The 25,330-nt window shown below is 42.5% G+C and overlaps 1 protein-coding gene across 1 annotated transcript in view; it reads right to left on the bottom strand.

Annotated features, from left to right (window-relative positions):
• Positions 1 to 11,587: 11,587 nt before the first annotated feature.
• Positions 11,588 to 25,330, bottom strand: part of TEX11 (testis expressed 11) — a 150,658-nt gene continuing 136,915 nt past the window's right edge. Inside the window, exons 14-15 of the mRNA XM_081223067.1 lie at positions 12,474 to 12,638; positions 11,588 to 11,803 (exon numbers count right to left, since the gene is read on the bottom strand). Of these exons, the coding sequence (XP_081079193.1) occupies positions 11,753 to 11,803; positions 12,474 to 12,638 (216 nt within the window). The 3' untranslated portion in view covers positions 11,588 to 11,752. The remainder of the gene's footprint in view (positions 11,804 to 12,473; positions 12,639 to 25,330) is intronic.

The following is a 25,330-nucleotide window of genomic DNA, read 5'->3' as shown; positions in this document are numbered from 1 at the left end:
TCCTGCCGAAGCAGTGGGGTCTTGGTAGCAAGAGCTTTCACAGAGGATAGTCTGTTTCAGCTGTGAAGCCCCAACTAGATTTTATCTGAAGCACTGAGCCTATTGTCGCAGGGTGATACCCACTGGTGTTTTCCACATTAGACCTAATGGACTGCCTCTGCGTCCTGTCCTCCCCCGGCACTCGCACTGTCACCAGAAGCATCTAGCGCACGGCAGAGGACTGGAAAGTGGGTGGTTTGAGAAGAAGGATTCGGACCTGCCTGCTGGTGGTGAAGAACATGTGCAAGCGGATGCTCTCCTGACTGGCCTTGTCACCACAGCCATCCTCCCTGTAGCTGACAGAATCGGCCTACTAAAGCGCCCTCCCTCCCCGTGGGGCTCTGTTGCCTACAGGGCAACAAGCTCCTTATCATGGCGGCCCTGCCCTTTCTCTCCTGCCTCATCTTTTGCTGTGGCCCCGTCCGCGCCAGCCGTGAGTTCTCTGAGTGCAGCACAACCCTGTGTCTTTGCTGGCTTTTTTTTTCCTGCCCATAAATGCCCTCGCTGCCACCCCATCTCGCTCACCTGCAAAACTCCTGTCAACATTTTAAGACTCCATTCAAGAATTCCCCTCGTTCTATGCTGCCTTTCCTGAAGTACCTCTTCTGCCCCCATGCCGTGGGTCACAATGACCCTTCCTTCCTTTGTGCTGTTGTTAGACCCTGTAAGAACTTTCACCATCCTCGTAACCGCTAACACTTACTTCACGCTTACTATGTGACAGGCACTGTGCTCAGTGCTTTGTGCGTTTTAAATCATTTATTGCCAAAAACAGCCCTATGAGGTTGGTGCTCTTATCCAGCTGCAGTGGCTGTGCTCTTAAGCGCTGCGCTGCTTCTCCCTCTGCCACACGTTTTCTGGCCCTTCCTCGCTTGACATCTGGCTTCCTCTCCTTGACTCCTCTTTGTGAGCAGAGACTGTCCTATTTGCCTTCCCATTTCCAGCATTTGGCACAGTATCTGTCGCATAGCAGGTGCTCAGTAAAAGAGATGTCCTAGTCTTTGGCTCAAGCTTGGAGGGCAGAGATTTGACGAGGCCCAAACCTGTGGTGAATGTGAATTTTGTTTTCTGTTTTATGGAGAACCTCCATTCTGGAGTTCCTGCTACTTCCTCTGGGATCTTGCTCCAATTATGACTCCTTTCCATCTCCAACTGTTTCCGCTCCTTTAGCTCCTCCCCCTTCTTTTCACTCTGCTGCCTGCTCACCAGGAACTGAACAGTCCCCCAGCTCTGCTCTCACTTACTGACCATTTGCTCGTTCAGCACAAGCTTATCCAGTGCCCGGAAGCTCTCAGGGTCAGCCAGGACCTCCCAAGCATGACTTTCAAAGACTCCTCTCTCAGCCATAGCGTCAGAGAAAGATGAACATGCCATGTCCCCCACTCCTCGCGGTGACTCCGTTCCTCCCTGGAGCCCTATGGCTGCAAGGAAGACTGCTTCACCCACTCTTCTCCCCCATCCTAAGTGCCACCATTTTCCTAGTCACCTAAGCTCAAAATCTGATTTCTCTCCTTTGGTCATCATAGCCAATCTCCTACCAAAACTTGATTCTTTACAGTGTCCGTTCAATTTAGCGCTTTGTTTTCATTATCACTGTCCCTATCCTTGCAGTAACAAGAGCCACAAATCAAACAAAGACAGTCCCTGCCCTCAGGGATCTTCCAGTCTAGGGGGGGGAGGCAACAAACAAGTAACTAAGGATATAATTAATTACCTGTTATACTAAACGCTGTGAAAGAAAGAAATAGGATGCAGCAATAGAGGGTAATATAGCGAGGGGCCCTGCTTAGAGACGGCTTCTCTGAGGAGGTGGATGTTCAGGTCAGACCTATAAGGTCAGCAGGGCTAGCCTGGTGGGGTAGGGGTGTGGGATGTAAGCAAGCGAAGTACTGAACACCCTCTGCAGGCCCCTGATCTGCTTTTCCCCATTATCTCCTGTATTTCTCTATAAACCAATCTAGACTACTTGCCTTTTCACCTGTGAGCAAAGCCTCTGTCTGGAACGTTTCCAGTCCCAATCTCTATGAAACCCTTCAGGTTTCAGCTTCAATGGCATTTTTCATGATGACGTCACTGGTCTCTCCAGAAGAGCCTCCCCCTCCCTTCCTTTGCACCACTTTAGCAGTTTATACGAACTTACTCTGTTCTTCCTCATCCATAACATACTTCAACTAGACAAAAAGCTTCTAGAAGGCTGGGATTGCGTCTGGTGTATCTTTGTATCCCTCACAGAAGCTACTACATGCTACATGCTCAATAAAGGACTGTTGAATGAGCTCCCCCTCTCTGGGCCTCACTATCTAAAACAGGAGGAAGTTGCACAGATGACCTCTACGGCCTCTTCTGGCCCTTAACGCTTATTGACAATGATAAAATAGAATTCTAAAGGACATGTACTGTGCGGAATCCCTCACAAAAAGAAAGTTCGTGCCTGTGTGGACTTGCAGTTGGAAAAAAACAAATGAACAGTGATGCAGGTGATGTGAACGGCTTAAATACAGCTGCCAAAGAACATGGCCCAAGGTTTACACATGATCACACGTTACACACAGAGGCTAGGTGCCTGCTGGAAAGGAGGGGGCAAAAGGAGCCACAGGAGATGTGTGGACTAGGACACGGGAAATTTCCTTTTCCCAGTTGGGTGGAGGCGCACGATCCCAGGACAGCTTTAAATAATAGAAAACTGTGGTAGAAGAGAGCGCTGCTTCCTATTACTTACCGTTGCACAAAGAAATGGCGCTAGGGAAATATGGGAATGGAGGTGTCAAACGTGCCACTAGATGCCCTCCTAAGGAGAGTGTAGGTGCCCCACGGTGGCAAACAGTAGTTCCTGGTGGTGATTCCCACAAGAGCATGAGGGCCGGCAGCTGTGAGACGCCAATCAGGAAGTACTTCCTGGTTCCGAGGCCCCTGCAGGCAGTGATGCACCAGGTTTGGCTTTTAGTCAGAACAATTGCTGGCTTTGTGTTTGTTAAATTAAATGTGAGCTTATCAACTTTCAACTTTTCTTGATGCATTAAAAAGGTTCCCAGGCCTTTGCCTTATCAGAGAGGTTGAAGTTTCCTAGGCCGAATGAGGGGAAAACTGCAACAAAAAACAAACAAACAAACAAACAAACAAACAAAAAAACAACTCAAAAGGTGAAGGTAAAAAGATCCTAAAAAAGCCAAGGGGGAACCCACCCTCCTTGCTGTTAAGTAGAGGAGACAAAAATGGTGCTTGCTCTCTGGGGTCTGCTAGAGTTCGCCCCACTATTTCTAGAGAAGAAATAACAACAGGCAATAGAGAAAGTAAAGGGGACTAAAAACCAGAGTCGAGACTCTGATGAGCAGAAGACTGCGAAACAACAGAAAAGAGTTAAAAACCCCACATCACTCTAGCTGCCCCATAAAGGTAGGAAGCCTTTCCTGGGGCTGGAAAATTCAGATCTCCTGGAGAAACAGAATGACAAGAGGGTGTCAAGAGTTAGTGGGTGGAGGGAAACACGTGACCCTGCTAGAGAGCAAGAGCGGAATAATAATTGCAAACCTTCAGAAGCACTTACTGGGTGTCAGGCATCGCTCTACCAGCTTTGCATGTATTTACTCTTATTTACTCTTTACAACAACTCTAGGATTGTTATGGAAGCTTTATAGACAAGAAACTGAGGCCTGGAGAGAGGTTAAGTACCTCACCAAAAGCCATCCCGCTAGTAAGTGGGAGAGCAAGGATTCGAACCTGGGCAGTTTGGTCCCGGGTTATGCCAGCATGCTGTGCTGCTTTGTCTATTTCTTACCACTTCCCACCTCGGTATTTCTTTGCAGTCTGGCTTTTGCCCTCACCACTCCATTGAAACTGCTCTCAAAAGTCATCATGGCTTCCAAGTCACCAGATCTGATACCTTCATAGAGGTATACAAAGCTCTCTGCCATATTTGATGCTGTTGAAACATCCTCTCCACCCAGACCTGAAACCTTTGCATCATCTCTATGTCTCTCTAATAGTCTTCACGTCCACCATCACTGTTTTCACTGCTATTACCCCAATCTGATTCTTCATTATTTTCATTCATTCGACAAACACATAATTCCACATGTCAGGCCCTGGGGATACAACGGTGAGCAAAGCAGATAAGTCTCTGCCCTTATAGAGCTCACTGTGGAGGAGAGAGACAGGCATCAGACAGTCACGCAAATAGATATTTACAAAGTGATAAGTGCTGTTCACAAAAAGTATGGGGCTTTATAAAAGGGTGAAATAGAGAAGTTACAATGACCTCAAAATTAGTCTACCTCTAGACTCTCCCTTCTCCAATCCACTGCACCCACTGTTGCCCTGATTAATGTTCCCAGAGTCTGTCTCTGACCACACCACTCCCCAGCTCAAATTCCTTCCATGGCTTACAGAATAAAGTTCAAACACCTTAGCCAGGTATTGGAGATGCTCCATAATCTGGTTCCAACCCACCTTTTAAAGCTTTCCCCCAGTACTCACCCTCAAGTACTCAATGCTGCAAGTAAACATTCATCGTTCCTTGTATGGAAAGACTACATGCCTTTGACATGCTGGTTTTTTGTTTGTTTGGTTTGGTTTGGTTTTTTGCCTAGAATACCCTTCCCCTTGTCCCCTTATGTTCAAGTACTATACATCTTTAAAGTCCAGTTCAACCTTCTCCACAAAGCATTTCCTGATCCCCTCCTTTGAAATCCCAGCACGTTTCCCCTACTTTTATAGCATTCACGTTCTGTCTTTAATATTATAAGCACTGTAATATAATAAGTGTAAGCCTAACCAGTTCCTTTCCTGTAAGCTCACTGAGGGTAGGATCTGGGTCTAAACCACAATTACTCATTGGCTGGATGGACAGATGAATGAATGAATGAATGAATAGTTGGTGGTTTCATGACTGACAATGTGGAGGGGCCATAAGTATGCAGACATAATACAAATATTTTCTTTGATCACGTATTTTCATTGCAGTTTAGCAGAGAGCCATGGGAAAGCTATCAAATCAAACAAATGCTGCCCATTTCCACCTTCCTCCACCTCTTGATCTAACATGTGGACCTCCTGTAGGTGGAGAAACCATCTCCAAGGACTATGAAGTTGTGCCCAGAAAATCCAAGGATGTGATGGACCAGGTGGTGTTTTGGGGTTTTTTTCTTGCAAGAGAAAACCGGTACTTTAGAAAAGAATAGATGGATGGATGGTGAAATAGTTGCCTGTAGAGATGGAACTGTAGAATAGGATTTGCTTTGTCTGGACCATTGTTTAAAATACTGGATTGCTGGGCTCTTGGCTAGGGACAGAGTTCTCTATGATAACTGGGAAAAATGTGTTTACCCAGAGCCTTGCTGATCTGATACAGAGAACTGTAAATTGAAAATGGAGGAGAAAGGAGAAAAATGACCTGATGATATTATAAAATCAATTACAATGGATGATATCAGATATGACAACAAGAACAGCACTGGAAGAGGTGCCTGTTCAGTCTTAGGAGAATACATCTGGGAAGAGTCATAAATAGAACTTACGGCTTAAGCTGTTTTCTGTATCAATACACAGCACGTGCATTGGGTTGAACCACATGAAATTGCCAATATTCCATGGTTTTGACCTACAAAAGTGGCAACTTCATATAGTTCAACCAAAGATTATGAGGTAAACTTGAAGTTTTAACTCAAGGAAGTAAATATCACCTAAGAGATATCATTAAGACTTGGAGGAATGAAACTTACAACTGGAATTTGGTATCAGGAGGAGCACATTGTAAAGAAGAAAGGTGCCCTTGAGAATGGGAGGTGGTATGGTGCTATGTGCATAGATATCCACAAACGTGAGGACAGAGTCCTCTACAGAGTTTTGGTGAAGTTGAAAGGAGAAAGGACCAGGAGTAATAGAGTGTAAGTATGTCACACAGCACTTTACAAAATGGGAGAAATGGATGATGTACTCCTGATGCAGATCACAAAAATGGCATTGGGCAAGATCTAGCAGCAGTGAGGGACTTTGTGCAGGGCTTCTCTTGCTTCATTTGCTTAAAAGAAGAACATTTCCAATTTTTTTACTTGTCTTGCTAACCATATTGCCCCTTAAAAAGTAAAGAAATCCACAAGAGAACTGTTTGTTCTCCATGACCTAATTCTGACCAATAACAAAGAACTGATTGGCGAAGTGGAAACTTAAAGAGCAACCGTATTAGCTCAGGGCTTGTGAGAGCATAAGGCTGGACATAGTAAGGTATTTTGCCCTAGAATTTAAGAAGGCAGACTTCAGATGTTTCAGAGAAAAGAAAGGTATCATGAGGGCAAAGAGCAGGGGTCCCGTAGATCTAGCTTTAAATCATGGCTCTGCCATTTACCTGCTGTGTGACCTTGATTAAGTGACGTAAACTCTCTGAGCCTCAGTTTCCCACAGGAATGACAGAGAAGGGAGGGACGAAGAAAGGAAAGAAGGAAGGAAGGAATGGCAACAATAGAATGACACCACCTCCTTCCTGGGGTTGTGACAACAGTTAGATGGGATGGCACACATGAAGGGCTCAGCTCTTAGTAGGGGTGCATCAACTGTTAGTTTTCTTGCACTTTCTACTTAACCGCCCTCCCAAAAGGGTTGAAAAGCTCTTAGAAACTAAATTCTGACCATATAATTGTGAAGTATTTTAATGAAGAAGTAAAAGTATGGAAAGAAAATGATGTAAATGAGGGAGTTCTTTGATGATGAGACATTAAAAAGGTGGAGAGAGGGCATCTGACCACAGATGAATATAAAGTAGTAACACGGAGCTGTCAGAATAATATCGGGGAGGCCTGACCCGAAATGAGCTAATTCTAAGAGTAAGAACAAGAGGCTGTTTTCAGGTTTTGTTTACGCCAAGAAGCAGATCGAGGAGGCCTTAAAAAGTCTGCAAGTTGGGGCAGATAGTATGTTTCGTTTTAATTAGAATTAGTTTTTAAGGACTTCCCTGGTGGCGCAGAGGTTAAGAATCCACCTGCCAATGCAGGGGACACGGGTTCGAGCCCTGGTCCAGGAAGATCCCACATGCCACGGAGCAACTAAGCCCGTGCGCCACAACTACTCAGCCTGCGCTCCAGAGCCCACAAGCCACAACTACTGAAGCCCACGTGCTGCAACTACTGAAGCCCGTGTGCCTAGAGCCCATGCTCCACAACAGGAGAAGTCGCCGCAATAAGTCCGTGCACTGCAACGAAGAGTAGCCCCTGCTCGCCACAACTAGAGAAAGCCCACGTACAGCAACAAAGACCCAACGCAGCCAAAAATAAAAATAAATAAAATATTAAAATTTTAAAAAGAATTAGTTTTTGAAATTATAAATGTAATATAAGCACATGTAAAAATAATTCCAGGGTATAAAATGAACAATGAAATGGTGTAATGTTGCCAGACAACAAAGATAAAGAGGACCTCTTTAATTCCTCCTTTGCTCTGGTCTTCTCCGCCATACAAACTCTGTCCATTAGACTGGAAAGGGTCAAGCAGACATTGGTAAGAGGGACCTGAGGATCACAGTAAATACGAAAATTGTAAGAAAGCCTCAGGGTGCTTTAAATGATTTTGAGTCTCCTGGCCCAGACAAATTGTATTCACGGTGTTGAGAGAACCTGTTGATGAGATCACTGCACTGGTGTTTGTAACCATGGGGAATAAGAAAGATGCTGGAAGCCTAGAGAGAAGGACATATGTTCCTTTTTAAAGGGAGGATGATAGGTTTCCCAGGCTTTAGACAGGTAGATTTCCTCTTAATCCCAGGCAAATTTCTATACGTTATGGGAAAGGATGGTTTGCACGAGACCCGGAAGGGAACTAGTGATCACAAAGGATTTATAAAGCCCTTTACCTAAGAATAGCGCAAGACAGACTAAGCTCATTTTCTTTTCTGAAATGAGGTGAGTATATGTAAGTGGGTAAAGCAGGGGAACATGGTAGACACAGTGTACCAGGATCCTAGCAAGGCATTGACAAAATCACTCGTGTGTGACTTTTTCCTTGTGAAAAAGTTGGGAAAATGTAGACAGTACAATTATGGAATGGGTGAGTAGTGATCATCCCAAAGTCTGCTAGTTAGAAGAACAAAGTTTATTTATATACTAATTTATTATCTGACACACCCACTCGGATGTAAGCTCCTCAAAGGAGAGACTTCGTCCTCTATTTTGCTCATGACTTTATCCCCAGTACCTATAACCGTGCCCAGTGCATAGTAGAAAGTACTCAGAAAGTGTTTGTTTGTTGCATGAATGCATGAACTTGTGGGTAGGACTGCAAGGCCTGTCACCAAGCTTTGTCTCAGCCCTCCCCTATTCAGTACGTCTTATCACCTATTTGGACAAAGACATTAGGTGGCACACTGATCAAATATGCAGATAATGTGGGTCTGAGTGGGATAACACTGTAATAGACGCTGTATCCAAAAAGAACAACTGGCGAGAGCAATTTAATAGTGATAAACGCACTTAAACAGACTGGAAGTAAAAGCTGAGACATCAGTTAATAGCAAGATGTATGAAAAGAAGACTTCGAAGTTTTCATTCATTCTTTTAACCAATATTTGTTGAAAGTGCCAGGCACTGTGCTAGACACTGGGATATACAGTGGTGAGGAAACATACTGTCTGCCCTTCTGCAGCTTAAAGACTATTGAGGGAGACAGATGTTAATCAAATCAGTCCACAAGGAAATATATGTTTATAAACTATGAAGAATACAACAGAGCACTAAGAGAGCACATGACAAGAGAACCTGACCTGGTGGAGGAAGGTTTCTCTGAGGAACTGACCCTTGAGCTGACTTCTCAAAACTAAATAGGAGAAACACCAAGGTGAAAGCAGGGGAGAGTAAACAGTAAGTCCCATGAGTCAACAATATGAAATGCCTGCTTGAATGGAATGTGGTTTCTTGGTCTTCCCCTTGGTGGGGGCTCAGCGGGGAACTCAGCTTGCTCACTCCCCTGGCTGGAAGCTCGGCTGATGACTTGGCCAGTGCTTGCCAGGGCTTCTCGGCTGAAGGGGCGGCGGCCCTCATGGTCACGACGGTGGGGTCAGGACTGAGGCATGACTGGGCGATTATTCTCAAGCAGGGAGATGATTGAGCAAATAAGTGAATATTTGAGGTTAATAGGAGCCAGATTTCTCAATGTTGGAAGAGATAGTTGCAAATATGGAAAGGGAGGAAGGCTAGAATGAACCCTCTGGTGTTGGACTGAAAATGGAGGTATCAGTATGAACTCGGTTTTATGTATACATATATGCACGTATAGGTATATACACATCCACACATTTATTTCCTAACTCGGTCCACTGAGAGGCTCTAGAAACAATGGCACCCCAGTAATAATGAGTACACCTAGCACCCAGATCTTGGATACTGCCATTCTCCATTAAAAGGAATGAGGGCTCCTTGGAGAAGTAACTGATTCCAGTGCAGGAGCAGGGAAAGTACAAGATGAGCCTGGAACATCTTACTATGTCACAAAGTAAGGAAGTGTTCAAAGAATGATGGGGACATGTCAAAAGGACACAGGAGCCAGCTTTGAGCATCAAAATAGTGGTAACAGTGGATTATAACTCATTGAATAAGATAGGAATCCATTAGTCTGTACTAAAACATATTTTAAAAATATGAATAAATAAGTAGGGGGGAAGAAAATGCTCTCCTTAACAAACGCCAATAAATGAAGACGGAATGACAGAAATTTAAAAATCAACATTTAGCAACCATCACAGTAAAAAGGAATTCCAGCAAGAGTCATCAATGGATGCTAAAACTAGTGAGTGGGAGTTCAATGAGGAACAGGGTATTTGGTCTCAAGGCGTCTTCCACAAAATACTTCCTAGTTACTTATGAATTACTAATATGGTAGACACCGTCTTAACTTTAACCATCAGTGGGACAAACTGACATTGTCTGTCTGTTGGTATGATGCACTGAGAACACATCTCTTCTGTGGTGTGCCTACCAAAAATGCATAAATTAATCATTAGGAAACACCAGACACACAGAACTTGAGGTTCATGTTACAAAGTAACTGGCCGGTACTCTTAAAAAATGTCAAGGTCATGAAAGATCAGGAAAGACTGAGAAACTGTTTCCATTTGCAGGAGACGAAAGAGACATGACATCTAAATGCAACTTATGATCCTGAACAACTTACGAAGGACTTTATTAGGACAATCAATGAAATTGGAATGGAGCCTGTAGATTAGATGGTAGACTTGTATTATTATTAATTTTCTAATTTTGATGGTTGTACTGTGGTCATTTAGGACAGCGGTCCCCAACCTTTTTGGCACCAGGGACCAGTTTCGTGGAAGACCATTTTTCCACGGATGGCGGTGGGGGCGCCGTGGGCGGGGAACGCGAGCGATGGGGAACGGCAGATGAACCTTCGCTCGCTCGCCCATTGCTCACCTCCTGTTGTGCAGCCCGGCTCCTAACAGGCCGCGGACCAGTTGTGGTCCGCGGCCCGGGGGTTGGGGACCCCTGACTTAGGAGAATAGTATCCTTGCTTTTAGGAAATACACAATGCGGCATTAAGGGGTAATGGAGCAAGAAGTCTGTAAATTAATCTCAAATGGTTCAGAAAGAAATACACAAAGAGAATGATAAGGCAATGTGGTAAAATGTTAACAAATGGGGAATCTGGGTAAAGGGTATGTGGCAATTTGCACCTTTTCTGTAAGTATGAAACTATTTCAAAATCAAAAGTTAAAAAATGTTAATATAAATCAACTGGGGGAAAAAAAGCCAGTGTAATCTTACGGTACACTAATGCAAGTCTAGCCAGAATGAGGCTGCTGAACTCTGTGTGGGTCAGACCTCACTGGAACGTGGGCCTTGGCTCTGGGAAAGGTGAGGTGACTACATCATATGAGGAACAGCTGAGGGGGTCTGAGGATGTTTAACCAGAAGACAAAAAAGTCAGGAGGATGGGGGACAGAGGAAACAAACTTGTTACAGGGAGACAAATTTCTGCTCAGTATGAGGAAGGGTATTTTACCAATTAGCAAAAAAAAAGGCAGATTGCGGTGTCTCGGGAGTTCATCACAGGCTATGTTCTGATACAGACTGCACAACCAAGTCTCAAGGATGTCATCGATTTCATGAAATCTGATCAATGCTGGGCCCAAAGACCACTAAGGTCCTTCCGATGAAGAGTCTATGGTTCTCTGTTATAACCTTCAGGTAATGTGAATTTGAGCACTACTCGAATAAAATGCAACCTGTGTGGGACTGGGATGAACATCCCCTTTTGTTCACATGGGGCATGAATCATCTTGCTCTCACATGGTGTGTGTGTGTGTGTGTGTGTGTGTGTGTGTGTGTGTGTGTGTGTGTGTGTGTGTGTGTGTGTGTGTGTGTGTGTGTGTGTGTGTGTGTGTGTGTGTGTGTGTGTGTGTGTGTGTGTGTGTGTGTGTGTGTGTGTGTGTGTGTATACACACACACATGTATATATAATGTTCCTTAGCTCCTTAGCACTTTGGAAAAAAATAATTTGTCCCCCAGAAATTAGCTGGTCACAGCAGTAAAAGTCACAATGCTTTTATTTTAGAAAATGTCATTTAACAACATGAAAATAGGGCAGGAGAAAACAGAAACAAAAACTCAAGAGTAACTTTGGCAAGAATTTAAATATTCAACATCTCAGGACCACAAATCTTCAAGTCACTGTCAGCTTGCTCTGTTCCAGCAGTTCTCACTCTTCATTAACAAGGGGGTCATATTTCTTTATTTAATGTTGCCACAAGCTCACGGTACAGAACATGCATCTGGGAAAGAGAACAGCAAATAGATTTCTTGAGAGGAAAGGAAATGTGGGAAATCTTCCCAGACCCATGGTGATGGCATGAGAGTCCAACCTTTACCTTCTGAGACCTGAGGCACCACTCTGGGAAGAACATACAGTACTCACCTGGGGCAAAGGGATCCCATGACACTAGGTCTGTTCACTACAGATAGGCAGAAGAAGGGAGGAAGTACTTAAAACATAAAAGATCCTTTGCTCTTATTTGATACAAAAACTTTTTCTCTATCAAGCTTCTCCTGGTTAGCTAAGGGCCCAGAAGTCTGCTACTCAAAATAGTTCCTGCAGAAAATGTCTTTTTAAACAGTCATTGTTTGCACAGAGGCTGGTCCTTCCCTACGTGCACTGGCATTGACAGGGATGCATCTTTCCAGAGCCCACTCTTGGCATTCTTCTTAATTAGATTCCCTTTTCTATTCCTAAGTTTGCCTTGTTCACCATTCTTCCTGGTTTTCACTATAAAAAAATACTGTTTATAGTCCCATAACTCTTGCACTTCTGTGGAACCACTGAGAGGAACAACGTCAAGATCCTTTCCTAGCCAAGGAAGGCAGGGTTGTGTCCTTAACGAGAGCTATGTAGAACCTCTCTGTCCCTGAGTCATACCATCCACCTGTAGCCCTCTCCCTCCTCACCTGAGTTTCATAGTTTCTCTTAAGGGAGCCAAGGTGGTCAAGGAAACACAGTGCCAGGCCACACCATTTTTCACTAGACATATACTTGTTGCTGCTGTACATAAATATTCCAATATTCCAGGACTTGATCATCAGCCAGACAATCTCCACTTCTGGGTAGCCGTTCTGAAATCCAAGGACAGTGGGTTTACAGTTATTACTGTCACAATCACTGTAGCCCTGACTCTATCAGGGCTGCATCCCAGTATTATTAAACAATGGGTGCTCTGCTGACACTGAGGAAGGAGCCCGCGGCCCCCACGAGCAATCCTGTGCTCCTGGAGAGTAGGAGGAGACCACCTTGAAAGTCTGTCAGCTGTAGGATGCTCCATAGCATGACCTCATGAAGTGACATATACACTAAAAAAGCAATGAAGCCCTCTTGGACTGAGTTCTGTCTTTCTGGAGCAGGAGAAAAACCTGTATCCTGTTTGGGGCTTCCCTTGTTGCTGTCCTCAGTCGATTATCTCCCCAATACCTATCTCTAATTTTCAGAGAAGGTTGTGAAGCAGCAGTTTTATTGAACCTCTTAATTTCCTTGACCTGAATCAGTCTGTGTTTGGAACAGAAATTATATTAATCTTTATTTTTTGCATATGCATAGAGAGATTTATTTTAAGGAACTGGCTCACACAATGTAGGGGCTGGCAAGTCTGAAATCTGCAGGGTAGTCCAGCAGGCTATAAAATCAGGTAAGACTTGATGTTGTGATCTTGAGTCTGAAATTTGTAGGGCAGGTCAGCAGGCTGGAAACTCAGGCAGAATTTCTGTTAGAATCTTGAGGCAGAATTCCTTCTCCGGGAAACCTCAGATTCCACTTTGAAGGCAAACACTGATTATGGGGTGTAATCTGTTTTATTGTACTTCAAGTCAACTGACTGTAATTTAAAAATGATCTTTAGTGTTGACGGTATCTACCTAGCTATGAACACAGGGCACATTTCTAAGTTGGTCCCTTTGTCTTTTAACATGGCTGATCACAAGATTTTGCGATAGCAAAAAGGATTAGTCTAAGGAGCTACTTTTGCCGTTCTTGTAGAGGAGATGGACCACAGAGGGAGCACTTGTGTGCTCATTCCATGTTAAAGTCCTTCATCTACACAAGAGGTCTCAGGCCCTTGAAGGGGGACATGTGACAGAAGACCTGGGCAGCAGGTTCTTGAGAGTGTCAATGACATTGTCTCAGCTGTCCTTTCACTCATGTGGATCTATAAAAAATTACTATGCATAAAACACTATGAGAATGAGCGTGCTAAGAGTGACAAGACAAAGCTCTTATCCTAAATGACACATAATGCCTCTGGGGAGACAAGGCATCCACGTATAAAGAGGACCACACCAGGAGTGTGATTAAAGGCTAGTCAGAGTGACACAGGCATTAGGTGCTCCAGCTCAGTCAAACAAATGAGCATTGGGCTGGCACAGTCAGAGGTCTAGTCTCTCTGCTTGAAATGCCAGCCCCCCACCCAATCTTTATCCACTTGGTAACTTCTACCTTTTCTTCAAATTAACAAACGGAGTTAGTTATTCCTTTCTCTCTGTTCCCACAGCAAGCTTTACATTCCTCTAATACAACTTATATCACATTGTTTTGAAACTGTGTATATATGTATCTCCTCCAGGCTGAGCTCCTTGAGTACAGGGAATTTTTCTTCTTCATCTTTGTATCTATCCTCAGAGTCCAACACTGTGCCTGACACATAATAAGGGCCCAACAGATATTTGCTGAATGAACAAATTAATTAATATCCAGTTATTAAAATGCTACCTCCTCAGTCAGGCTTTGCCTGACTCTCCACAATTTATTATCTGTACCACTTTGTTCCTATGGCACTTCGTTCACGGCACCTATTGTCTGTCTCCTTCACTAGGCTGGGAGTTCCTTAAAGGCAGAATGTCATCTACCTTTGCGTATTCACAGCCTGACACATGACCGTGTTGTGATTTTAACTGAATGACTTAACAAATGACTGAACAAATAGACATGATCTTAGAGTCGATGAGCAGGATATCTAGCTATAGAGAGGTTATATGAAATGTCCAGAACAGGCAATTCCAGAGACACAGCAGATTGGTAGTTGCCAGGGGCTGGGGGAGAGGGGAATGGGGAGTGACTGCTAATGGTTATGGGGTTTCTTTTTGGGGTGATGAAAATGTTCTGGATTTGGATACTGGTGATAGTTGCAGAATTTTGTGAATATACTAAAAACCACTGAATTGTATACCTTAAAACTGTGAATTTTATATATGAATTGATATATGAATTGTATTTCAACTTAAAAAATATATACAGAGAAAGAAAAGCGCATTCCATGTGGGCAGAACAGAATCAGTAAAGACTCAGATTGTGCTTGAGACTAAGCACGTCTCGGGGGACTAATAGTCATTTGGCCCAAGCAGACAATTGATGTAGGGAAATTAATGGGAAATAGGACTGGAAATGTAGGATGGGGCTACCTAAGCACTTCCTAGATGCTTTTCCTTAGAACATTAGTGTCATGAAAAATGTTAACAGATGGTGTATAAAAATAGGGTTCTTTAGTCAAATATATTTTGGAAATGCTGCATTCTATATACAACCTCTTGGAGAGTTTTAATGCACATTAGTTCATTAAAAGTTTTAGGAACTTTTACAGTGAAGAAACCATGTAACTTTGTTTAATCCAGAGTATGTAGATCATTTACTAACATCTTGTGGAATGTAATTTGTGAAACATCGGGCTGGAGTGTTAAGGGTTTTGCATAACAGGCCACAGATTTTGGGATTTATTCTGCTGGCAATGAGAAGTCACTGAAACTTTTTGAGAAGGAAAGTTGTATGATAAAACTGGAGTTTTAATAAGATTGAAATGCCAGTGGTGTTTAGAACAGACGTGAGTGTGAGAAAACACATACAGCGAGAACTGTTTAAATGGACTTGTAAGAAATGAAGAATGAAGTGGATGAGGGTCAGAAATAGTGACAATGGAAATGGAAAGATGTAAGAAACACTCTAAAGGAAGAATCAGTAGAACTTGGTAACTGATTTGGTATGGGGAATGGAAGATAGGTCAATTAAAAATGGCTCTGAAGTACATAGTTTGAGTGGCTGAGAGAATGCTGATACCACTGAAAGAAGAAATTGGAAGGAAATGTTTCTGGGGATAAAGGATCAAGATAATGTTAACTTCTATTTTAATCATGTTGAGATTGTGGTAACTTTGGCGATATCATGTGGGCTGTTGCAGATATGGACTGGAACTCAGGTAATAGTTGAAAAATACCAATCCACTTAAAGGACAGAGTATAGAATATGGAGAAGGAAAGAGTAGAGAATATTGGAAATGTTCATAGTTCGGTGGCAAGAGGGAAAAGATAACACAGAAGAGTGATGAGAACATAAAGGACAAAAGAAGAGACAATTTCAATAAGGAGGCAGTGGTCAATAATGAAGGCCAGGGTAAAGAAAGAGGGCATCAAATTTATCTAGGAGGTGGTAATTAGTGGAGTACTGTGTGGCTAGCAGTACAGAGAGTGATGGAAAGAGTGGCTCAAGATGAGGACACACAGGTACGCAGGACCTTGTAGGCCACGTTTAGGAATTTGGTTTTTAAGAGCAATGAGAAACTACTGAAGAAGATTAAGCAAGGTGACATATATTCGAAAATTTAAAAGATCACTCTGGTTGCTGGATGGAGAAATGAAGAAAGCAAGAGATGCAAGAAGACCAGCTAAAAGGTTCCTGCAGTAGCTGAGGTAAGAGATGATAACCTGAACTAGGTTGTTGATGGTGGAAGATGGGAAAAAGTAAATGAATATACGATATTTAGGAGGCAGAACTGACAGGACTTAGTGATAGATTAGAAATGGGAGTGAGGGAGGAATTGAGGATGACTCCGAGATGTTTGGCTTGGGCAACTGGAGGAATGATGGTGCCATTCAATGAGTTAGGGAACTGGAGGAGTTTTATTTTCATTTGTGTTAGCTACTCTCATGTCCAGCACTGCTCAGGAGAATCATTCATCTTCAACGAAGAAATGCAACCGTGCAGCTACTCACCCCAGTGCAACATAGGCTTGCCTGTGGTAACATACAAATCAATGCCAGCAAGTAGAGATGTTTGCGCTTATGATTTTCTGGGGCTCATATTTGAAGCCAGTTTTCTCTGTCTTCAACATCTTAATAAACATGGCAGTCTTACATATCTCTAACAAAACTGTACGTGTTTTGGAACACAAATACTGTCTTCTTAGGCTCTCTTCAGGGTTACTGAAGTGAATATTGTGTACATCAGCTTTACTGAGATATAATTCACATACCATACAATTTACCTACTTAAAAGTGTACAGGGCTTCCCTGGTGGTGCAGTGGTTTAGAGCCTGCCTGCCAATGCAGGGGACGCGGGTTCGAGCCCTGGTCTGGGAGGATCCCACATGCCGCGGAGCAACTAGGCCCGTGAGCCAGAACTACTGAGCCTGTGCGTCTGGAGCCTGTGCTACGCAACAGGAGAGGCTGCGATAGTGAGGGGCCCGCGCACCGCGATGAAGAGTGGCCCCTGCCTGCCACAAATAGAGAAAGCCCTCGCATAGAAACGAAGACCCAACACAGCCAAAAATAAATATAAATAAATAAATTTGAAAAAAAAGCATCCAAACCATGAAAGTTGCTAAAAAAAAAGTACAATTCAATGGCTTTTAGTACATTCACAGACTTCTGCCACCATCACCACAGTCAATTGTAGAATATTTTCATCCCCCTAAAAGGGAACCCCAATGCCCATTAGCAGTCACTCTCCATCTCCCCCAATAACCCCCATCTCTGTCTTTTATAGATTGGCCTATTCTGGACATTTCAGATAAATATCCAGAGCCACACAGTATGTAGTCCTTTATGACTGGCATCTTTCACTTAGCATAATGTTTTCAAGGTCCATCCATGTTGTAGCATGTGTCAATACTTCATTCTTTGTTATGGCCAATTAATATTCTATCGTATGGAAAAAAAATATTCTATCGTATGGAAATACCACATTTTGTTTATCCATTCATCAGTTGATAGACATTTGGGTTGCTCCCACTTTTGGCTGCTACGAACATTTGTGTACAAGTCTTTGTTTGGCATTTGTTTTCATTTCTTATGGGTATATACCTAGAAGTGAAATTGCTGGGTCATATGGTAACTTCTCGTTTAACTTTCTAAGGAACTTAGCCAGACTGTTTTCCAAAGCAGCTGTACCACTGTACAGTAACACGGTGTATGAGGGCACCAATTTCTCCACATCCTTGTCAATACTTGTTATTATCTGTCTTTTTGACTATAGTCATCTTAGTGGGTGTCAAGTGGTAGATCACTGTGTTTCAATTTGCCTATCTCTGATGACTAATGATGTCAAGAATCTTTCCATATGCTTACTGGTCATCTGAATATCTTTGGAGAATTGCCTACTCAGATCTTTGCCCATTAAAAAAAATTAGTTCTCTTTATATTATCGAGTTGTAAGAGCTCTTTATAGATTCTAAGTACAAGTTCTTTAACAAATATATGATTTCCAACATTTACTGCCATTCTGTGGGTTGTCTTTTCACTTCTTTGATGGTCCTTCACAGAAAGCTTTAGTTTTGCTGGTATCTAGTTAATTGATTTTTTATTTTATTGCTTGTTCTCTTGGTGTCATATCTAAGAAAACACTGTGTAACCCAGGGTTACAAAGATTTAAGCCTATACTTCTAAAAGTTTTATTATTTTAGCTTATATATAATTATAGTTTTATAATTTTAGCTCTTTCATTTAGGTCTTTGATCCATTTCGAGATAGGGGTCCAAACTTCATTCTTTACCATGTGGCTACACACTTGTCCCAGAACCATTGTTAGAAAGACTACTTTTTCACATAGAATAGTCTTCACAATCTGGTCAAAAATCAACTGACCATAAAGGTGAGGGTTTGTTTCTGGACTCTTAATTCTATTTCACTGATCTCTATGCCTATCCTTATGTCAGTACCACACTGTCTTGATTACTATAGGTTTGTGGTAAGTTTTGAAATAGACAATGCAACAATAATAGTTTTAATTACTTCATATAATTTTATGTGTTTTAAAGAAGCTAAGAGAAGTAAAGAATGAAAGCATATATTTATAATTTGTTATATTAACTTTCTTATTTACCATTTCTGGTTCTTTTCCTTTCTTCCCATGGCTTAGAGTTATTCTCTAGTGTCATTCCTTATTCCCAAACTGGCTCCCACCTTCCTTCTTTGTGCTGTTATTTTTATATTACATTTTATACAATAAAAGCCCAACAAACAATTATATGTTTTATACATTTGCTTTTTAAATAATACAAGAGAAGAAAGAAAAAGAAATATGCATTTATACTGTTGTATAATTACCTAATTACCAATGCTTTTTGTTTCACTTGCTATCAACCTAAAGAACTTCCTTTAGTATTTCTTGCAGGCAGGTCAGCTAGCAAGAAAATTCTCAGTTTTTCTTTATCTGTTAATATCTTCATTTTTGTGAGATAATTTTGCTGATTATAGGATTCCTGGTTAGCTGTTATTTTTTTCCTATCATTCTGAATATGCCACTGCCTTCTGGTCCCCACTGTTTCTGGTGAGAAGTCAACAGTTACTCTCATTGGGGTTCCTTTTATTTTTAACCATTTTAAAAAATTGAAGTGTAGTTAATTTACAATGTTGTGTTAGTTTCAGATGTACAGCAAAGTGATTCAGATTCTTTTACATTATAAGTTATTACAAGATTTTGAATACAGTAAGTCCCCTACATACGAATGAGTTCCATTCCGAGAGCACATTCCTAAGTCCAACAAAGTTAACCTAGGTACCCAACTAACACAATCAGCTATATAGTACTGTACTATTATAGGTTTATAATACTTTTCACACAAATAATACATAAAAAACAAACACACAAAATAAAGAAAACATTTTTAATCTTACAGTACAGTACCTTGAAAAGTACATTAGTACAGTACAACAGCTGGCATACAGGGGTTGGCATCGAGTGAACAGGCAAGAAGAGTTACTGACTGGAGGAGGGAGAGGAGGAGGGAGACGGCAGAGCTGAAGGATTATCAGCAGTAGGAGACGGAGGGCAAGCTGCAATTTCACTCACGCCTTACATGATTGGACATGCAAATGCACGTTTGCATCTTTGAAAGTTTGCAACTTGGAGGTTCGTATGTAGGGGACTTACTGTATAGTTCCCTGTGCTATATAGTAGGTCCTTGTTGTTTATCTATTTCATACCTAGTAGTGTGTATCTGTTAATCCCAAGCTCTTAATTTATCTCCCCTCACTCAACGCTATCCACTTTGGTAACCATAAGTTTGTTTTCTAGGTCTGTGAGTCTATCTCTGTTTTGTAAATAAGTTCATTTGTATCATTTTTTTAGATTCTACATATAAGTGATAACATAACATTTGTCTTTCTCTATCTGACTTACTTCACTTAATATGATAATCTCTTGGTCCATCCATGTTGCTGCAAATGGCATTATTTCATTTTTTCTTATAGCTGAGTAATATTCCATTGTGTGTGTATGTATGCAAATATATATTACACATACACACAAACACACCATATCTTCTTTATCCATTCATCTGTTGTTGAACATTTGGGTTGCTTCCATTTCTTGGCTATTGTAAATAGTGCTGCTATGAATACTGGGGTGCATGTACCTTTTCAAATTAGAATTTTCTCCAGATATATGCCTGGGAGTACAACTGCTGGATGATATGGTAACTCTTAGTTTTTTAAGGAACCCCCATACTGTTTTCCACAGTGGCTGCACCAATGTGCATTCCCACCAACAGTGTAGGAGGATTCCATTTTCTCCATACCCTCTCCTGCATTTATTACTTGTAGACTTCTTAATGATGGCCATTCTGACTGGTGTGAGTTGATACCCTGTTGTAGTTTTGATTTGAATTTTTTCCAATATTTAGTGATGTTAAGCATCTTTTTTTTTTGCTTAATAAATATTTTGAATGATTTAATGCATGAATATGGAGGAATGAATATACAAGAAAGTAAACATGACATTTTAATAAAGAAAAATGTGAAGAGACTGAAAAGAGAAACACACTAAAATAGCTATAAGTAGAATATATTACCCTATTGAGAGACAATGACTTTTATATTAATAGAAAAAAGTTCACATCTATTGTTTCCAAGACATGGCTCTTCAGACAAAATTGGAAAGCAGTGTTGTAAATATAGGATAGGACTGCTATCCCATGCCATGAAAAGCAACAGAAAAGAGAAAACATTAACTGGGAGAAAAGAATGTTACCTTTTTTCTTTTTTTTTTTTATATAGCAGGTTCTTACTAGTCATCAATTTTATACTCATCAGTGTATACATGTCAATCCCAATAGCCCAATTCATCACACCCCCCCATGGCTTTTCCCCCTTGGTGTCCATACATTTGTTCTATATATCTGTGTCTCAATTTCTGCCCTGAAAACTGGTTCATCTGTACCATTTTTCTAGTTTCCACAAATATGCGTTAATATACGATATTTGTTTTCCTCTTTCTTACATCATTTGGTATGGCAGTCTCTAGATCCATCCACATCTCAACAAATGACCCAATTTCGTTCCTTTTTATGGCTGAGTAATATTCCATTGTATATATGTACCACATTTTCTTTATCCATTCGTCTGAGGATAGGCATTTAGGTTCCATGACCTGGCTATCGTAAATAGTGCTGCAATGAACACTGGAGTGCATGTGTCTTTTTGAGTTGTGGTTTTCTCTGGGTATATGTCCAGTAGTGGGATTGCTGGATCATATGGTATTTCTATTTTTAGTTTTTTAAGGAACCTCCATACTGTTCTCCATAGTGGCTGTATCAGTTTACATTCCCACCAACAATGCAATGAGGGTTCCCAGCATTGTTTGTAGATTTTCTAATGAAGCCCATTCTAACTGATGTGAGGTGATACCTCATTGCAGTTTTGATTTGCATTTCTCTAATAATTAGTGATGTTGAGCAACTCTTCATGTGCTTCTTGGGCATCTGTATGTCTTGGAGAAATGTCTATTTAGGTCTTCTGCCCATTTTTGGATTGGGTTGTTTGTTTTTTTAGTATCAAGCTGCATGAGCTGTTTATATATTTTGGAGATTAATCCTTTGTCCATTGATTCGTTTGCAAATATTTTCTCCCATTCCGATGGTTGTCTTTTCATCCTGTTTATGGTTTCCTTGGATGTGCAAAAGCTTTTAAGTTTCATTAGGACCCATTTGTTTATTTTTGTTTTTATTTCCATTACTCTAGGAGGTGGATCAAAAAGATCTTGCTGAGGAGAGGGGAAGATGGCGGAAGAGTAAGACGCAGAGATCACCTTCCTCCCCACAGATACACCAGAAATTCATCTACGTGAGGAACAACTCCTACACAACACCCACTGAACGCTGGCAGAAGACCTCAGACCCCCCAAAAGGCAAGAAACTCCCCACGTACCTGGGTAGGGCAAAAGAAAAAAGAATAAACAGAGACAAAAGGATAGGGACAGGACCTGCACCAGTGGGAGGGAGCCGGGAAGGAGGAAAGGTTTCCACACACTAGGAAGCCCCTTCGCGGGTGGAGACTGTGGGTGGCAGAGGGGGGAAGCTTTGGAGCCGCGGAAGAGAGCACAGCAACAGGGGAGTGGAGGGCAAAGCGGAGAGATTCCCGCACAGAGGATCGGTGCCAACCGGCACTCACCAGCCCGAGAGGCTTGTCTGCTCACCCGCCGGGGAGGGCGGGGCTGGGAGCTGAGGCTCGGGTTTCGGGTTTCGGTTGGACCGCAGGGAGAGGACTGGGGTTGGCGGCGTGAACACAGCCTGCGGGGTTAGTGCACCACGGCTGGCCGGGAGGGAGTCCGGGAAAAAGTCTGGACCTGCCGAAGAGGCAAGAGACTTTTTCTTCCCTCTTTGTTCCCTGGTGCGCAAGGAGAGGGGATTAAGAGCGCTGCTTAAAGGAGCTCCAGAGATGGGTGCAAGCCGCGGCTAAAAGCGCGGAACCCAGAGACGGGCGTGGGATGCTGGGGCTGCTGCTGCTGCCGCCGCCAAGACGCCTGTGTGCGAGCGCAGGTCACTGTCCACGCCCCTTTTCCGGGGAGCCTGTGCAGCCCGCCACTGCCGGGGTCACGGGATCCGGGGACGGCTTCCCTGGGAGAGCGCACGGCGCACCTCAGGCTGGTGCAACATCACGCTGGCCTCTGCCGCCGCAGGCTCGCCCCGCACTCCGTACCCCTCCCTCCCCTCGGCCTGAGTGAGCCAGAGCCCCCGAAGCAGCTGCTCCTTTAACCCCGTCCTGTCTGAGTGAAGAACAGATGCCCTCCGGCGACCTACATGCAGAGGCGGGGCCAAATCCAAAGCTGAAACCCGGGAGCTGTGAGAATAAAGAAGAGAAAGGGAAATCTCTCCCAGCACCTTCAGAAGCAGCGGATTAAAGCTCCACAATCAACTTGATGTACCCTGCATCTGTGGAATACATGAATAGACAACGAATCATCCCAAATTGAGGAGGCGGACTTTGAGAGCAAGAATTATGATTTTTTCCCCTTTTCCTCTTTTTGTGAATGTGTATGTGTATGCTTCTGTGTGAGATTTTGTCTGTACAGCTTTGCTTCCACCATTTGTCCCAGGGTTCTTCTATCCGACCGTTTTTAAATTATTTTTTTTATTTTTATTTTTATTTTTCTTTTTGTGGTATGCGGGCCTCTCACTGTTGTGGCCTCTCCCGTTGCGGAGCACAGGCTCCGGACGCGCAGGCCCAGCGGCCACGGCTCACGGGCCCAGCCGCTCCGCGGCATATGGGATCCTCCCAGACCGGGGCACGAACCCGTATCCCCTGCATCGGCAGGCGGACTCTCAACCACTGCGCCACCAGGGAGGCCCTTAAATTATTTTTTAATTTTAATAACTATTATATTTTATCATACTTTATTCTATTTTACTTTATCTTCTCTCTTTCTTCCTACCTTCCATCCTTCCTCCCTCCCTCCCTTTTTCTTTCCTTCTTTCCTTCTTTCTTTCTTTCTCTCTCTCTCTCTCTCTCTTTCTTTCTTTCTTCTACTAATTTTTTCTTACTACTTTTTCTCCCTTTGATTCTGAGCCGGGTGGATGAAAGGCTCTTGGTGCTGCAGCCAGGAGTCTGTGCTGTGCCTCTGAGGTGGGAGAGCCAACTTCAGGACACGGGTCCACAAGAGACCTCCCAGGTCCACATAATAACAAACGGCGAAAATCTCCCAGAGATCTCCATCTCAACACCAGCACCCAGCTTCACTCAACGACCAGCAAGCTACAGTGCTGGACACCCTATGCCAAACAACTGGCAAGACAGGAACACAACCCCACCCATTAGCAGAGAGGCTGCCTAAAATCATAATAAGGCCACAGACACCCCAAAACACACCACCAAACGTGGACCTGTCCACCAGAAAGACAAGATCGAGCCTCATCCACCAGAACACAGGCAACAGTCCCCTCCAACAGGAAGCCTACACAACCCACGGAAACAACCTTAGCCACTGGGGACAGACACCAAAAACAACGGGAACTACAAACCTGCAGCCTGCAAAAAGGAGACCACAAACACAGTAAGATAAGCACAATGAGAAGACAGAAGAACACACAGCAGGTGAAGGAGCAAGATAAAAACCTACCAGACCTAACAAATGAAGAGGAAATAGGCAGTCTACCTGAAAAATAATTCAGAATAATGATAGTAAAGAGGATCCAAAATCTTGGAAATAGAATAGACAAAATGCAAGAAACAGTTAACAAGGACCTAGAAGAACTAAAGATGAATCAAGCAATGATTAGAAACACAATAAATGAAATTAAAAATACTCTAGATGGGATCAATAGCAGAAAAACTGAGGCAGAAGAATGGATAAGTGAGGTGGAAGATAAAATAGTGGAAATAACTGCTGCAGAGCAAAATAAAGAAAAAAGAATGAAAAGAACTGAGGACAGTCTCAGAGACCTCTGGAACAACATTAAAAACACCAACATTCGAATTATAGGGGTTCCAGAAGAAGAAGACAGAAGGAAAGGGACTGAGAAAATATTTGAAGAGATTATAGTTGAAAACTTCCCTAATATGGGAAAGGAAATAGTTAATCAAGTCCAGGAGGCATAGAGAGTCCCATACAGAATAAATCCAAGGAGAAATATGCCAAGACACATAATAATCAAACTGTCAAAAATTAAACACAAAGAAAACATATTAAAAGCAGCAAGGGAAAAACAACAAATAACACACAGGGAATCCCCATCAGGTTAACAGCTGATCTCTCAGCAGAAACTCTACAAGCCAGAAGGGAGTGGCAGGACATATTTAAAGTGATGAAGGAGAAAAACCAGCAACCAAGGTTACTCTACCCAGCAAGGATCTCATTCAGATTTGATGGAGAAATTAAAACCTTTACAGACAAGCAAAAGCTGAGAGAGTTCAGCACCACCAACAGCTTTACAACAAATGCTAAAGGAACTTCTCTAGGCAAGAAACACAACAGAAGGGAAATACCTACAATAACGAACCCCCAAAAATTAAGAAAATGGGAATAGGAACATACATATCGATAATTATCTTAAATATAAATGGACTAAATGCTCCCACCAAAAGACACAGACTGGCTGAATGGATACAAAAACAAGACCCATATATATGCTCTCTACAAGAGACCCACTTCAGACCTAGAGACACATACAGACTGAAAGAGAGGGGACAGAAAAAGATATTCCATGCAAAAGGAAATCAAAAGAAAGCTGGAATAGCAATCCTCATATCAGACAAAATAGACTTTAAAATAAAGACTATTA

This window comes from Mesoplodon bidens, assembly GCF_964165515.1.
Source record: "Mesoplodon bidens genome assembly, chromosome: X".
In the NCBI taxonomy this organism is placed as follows: domain Eukaryota; kingdom Metazoa; phylum Chordata; class Mammalia; order Artiodactyla; family Ziphiidae; genus Mesoplodon; species Mesoplodon bidens.
Note: the sequence above shows the minus strand (reverse complement) of the source record. Positions and strands in the feature narration are given on the sequence as shown.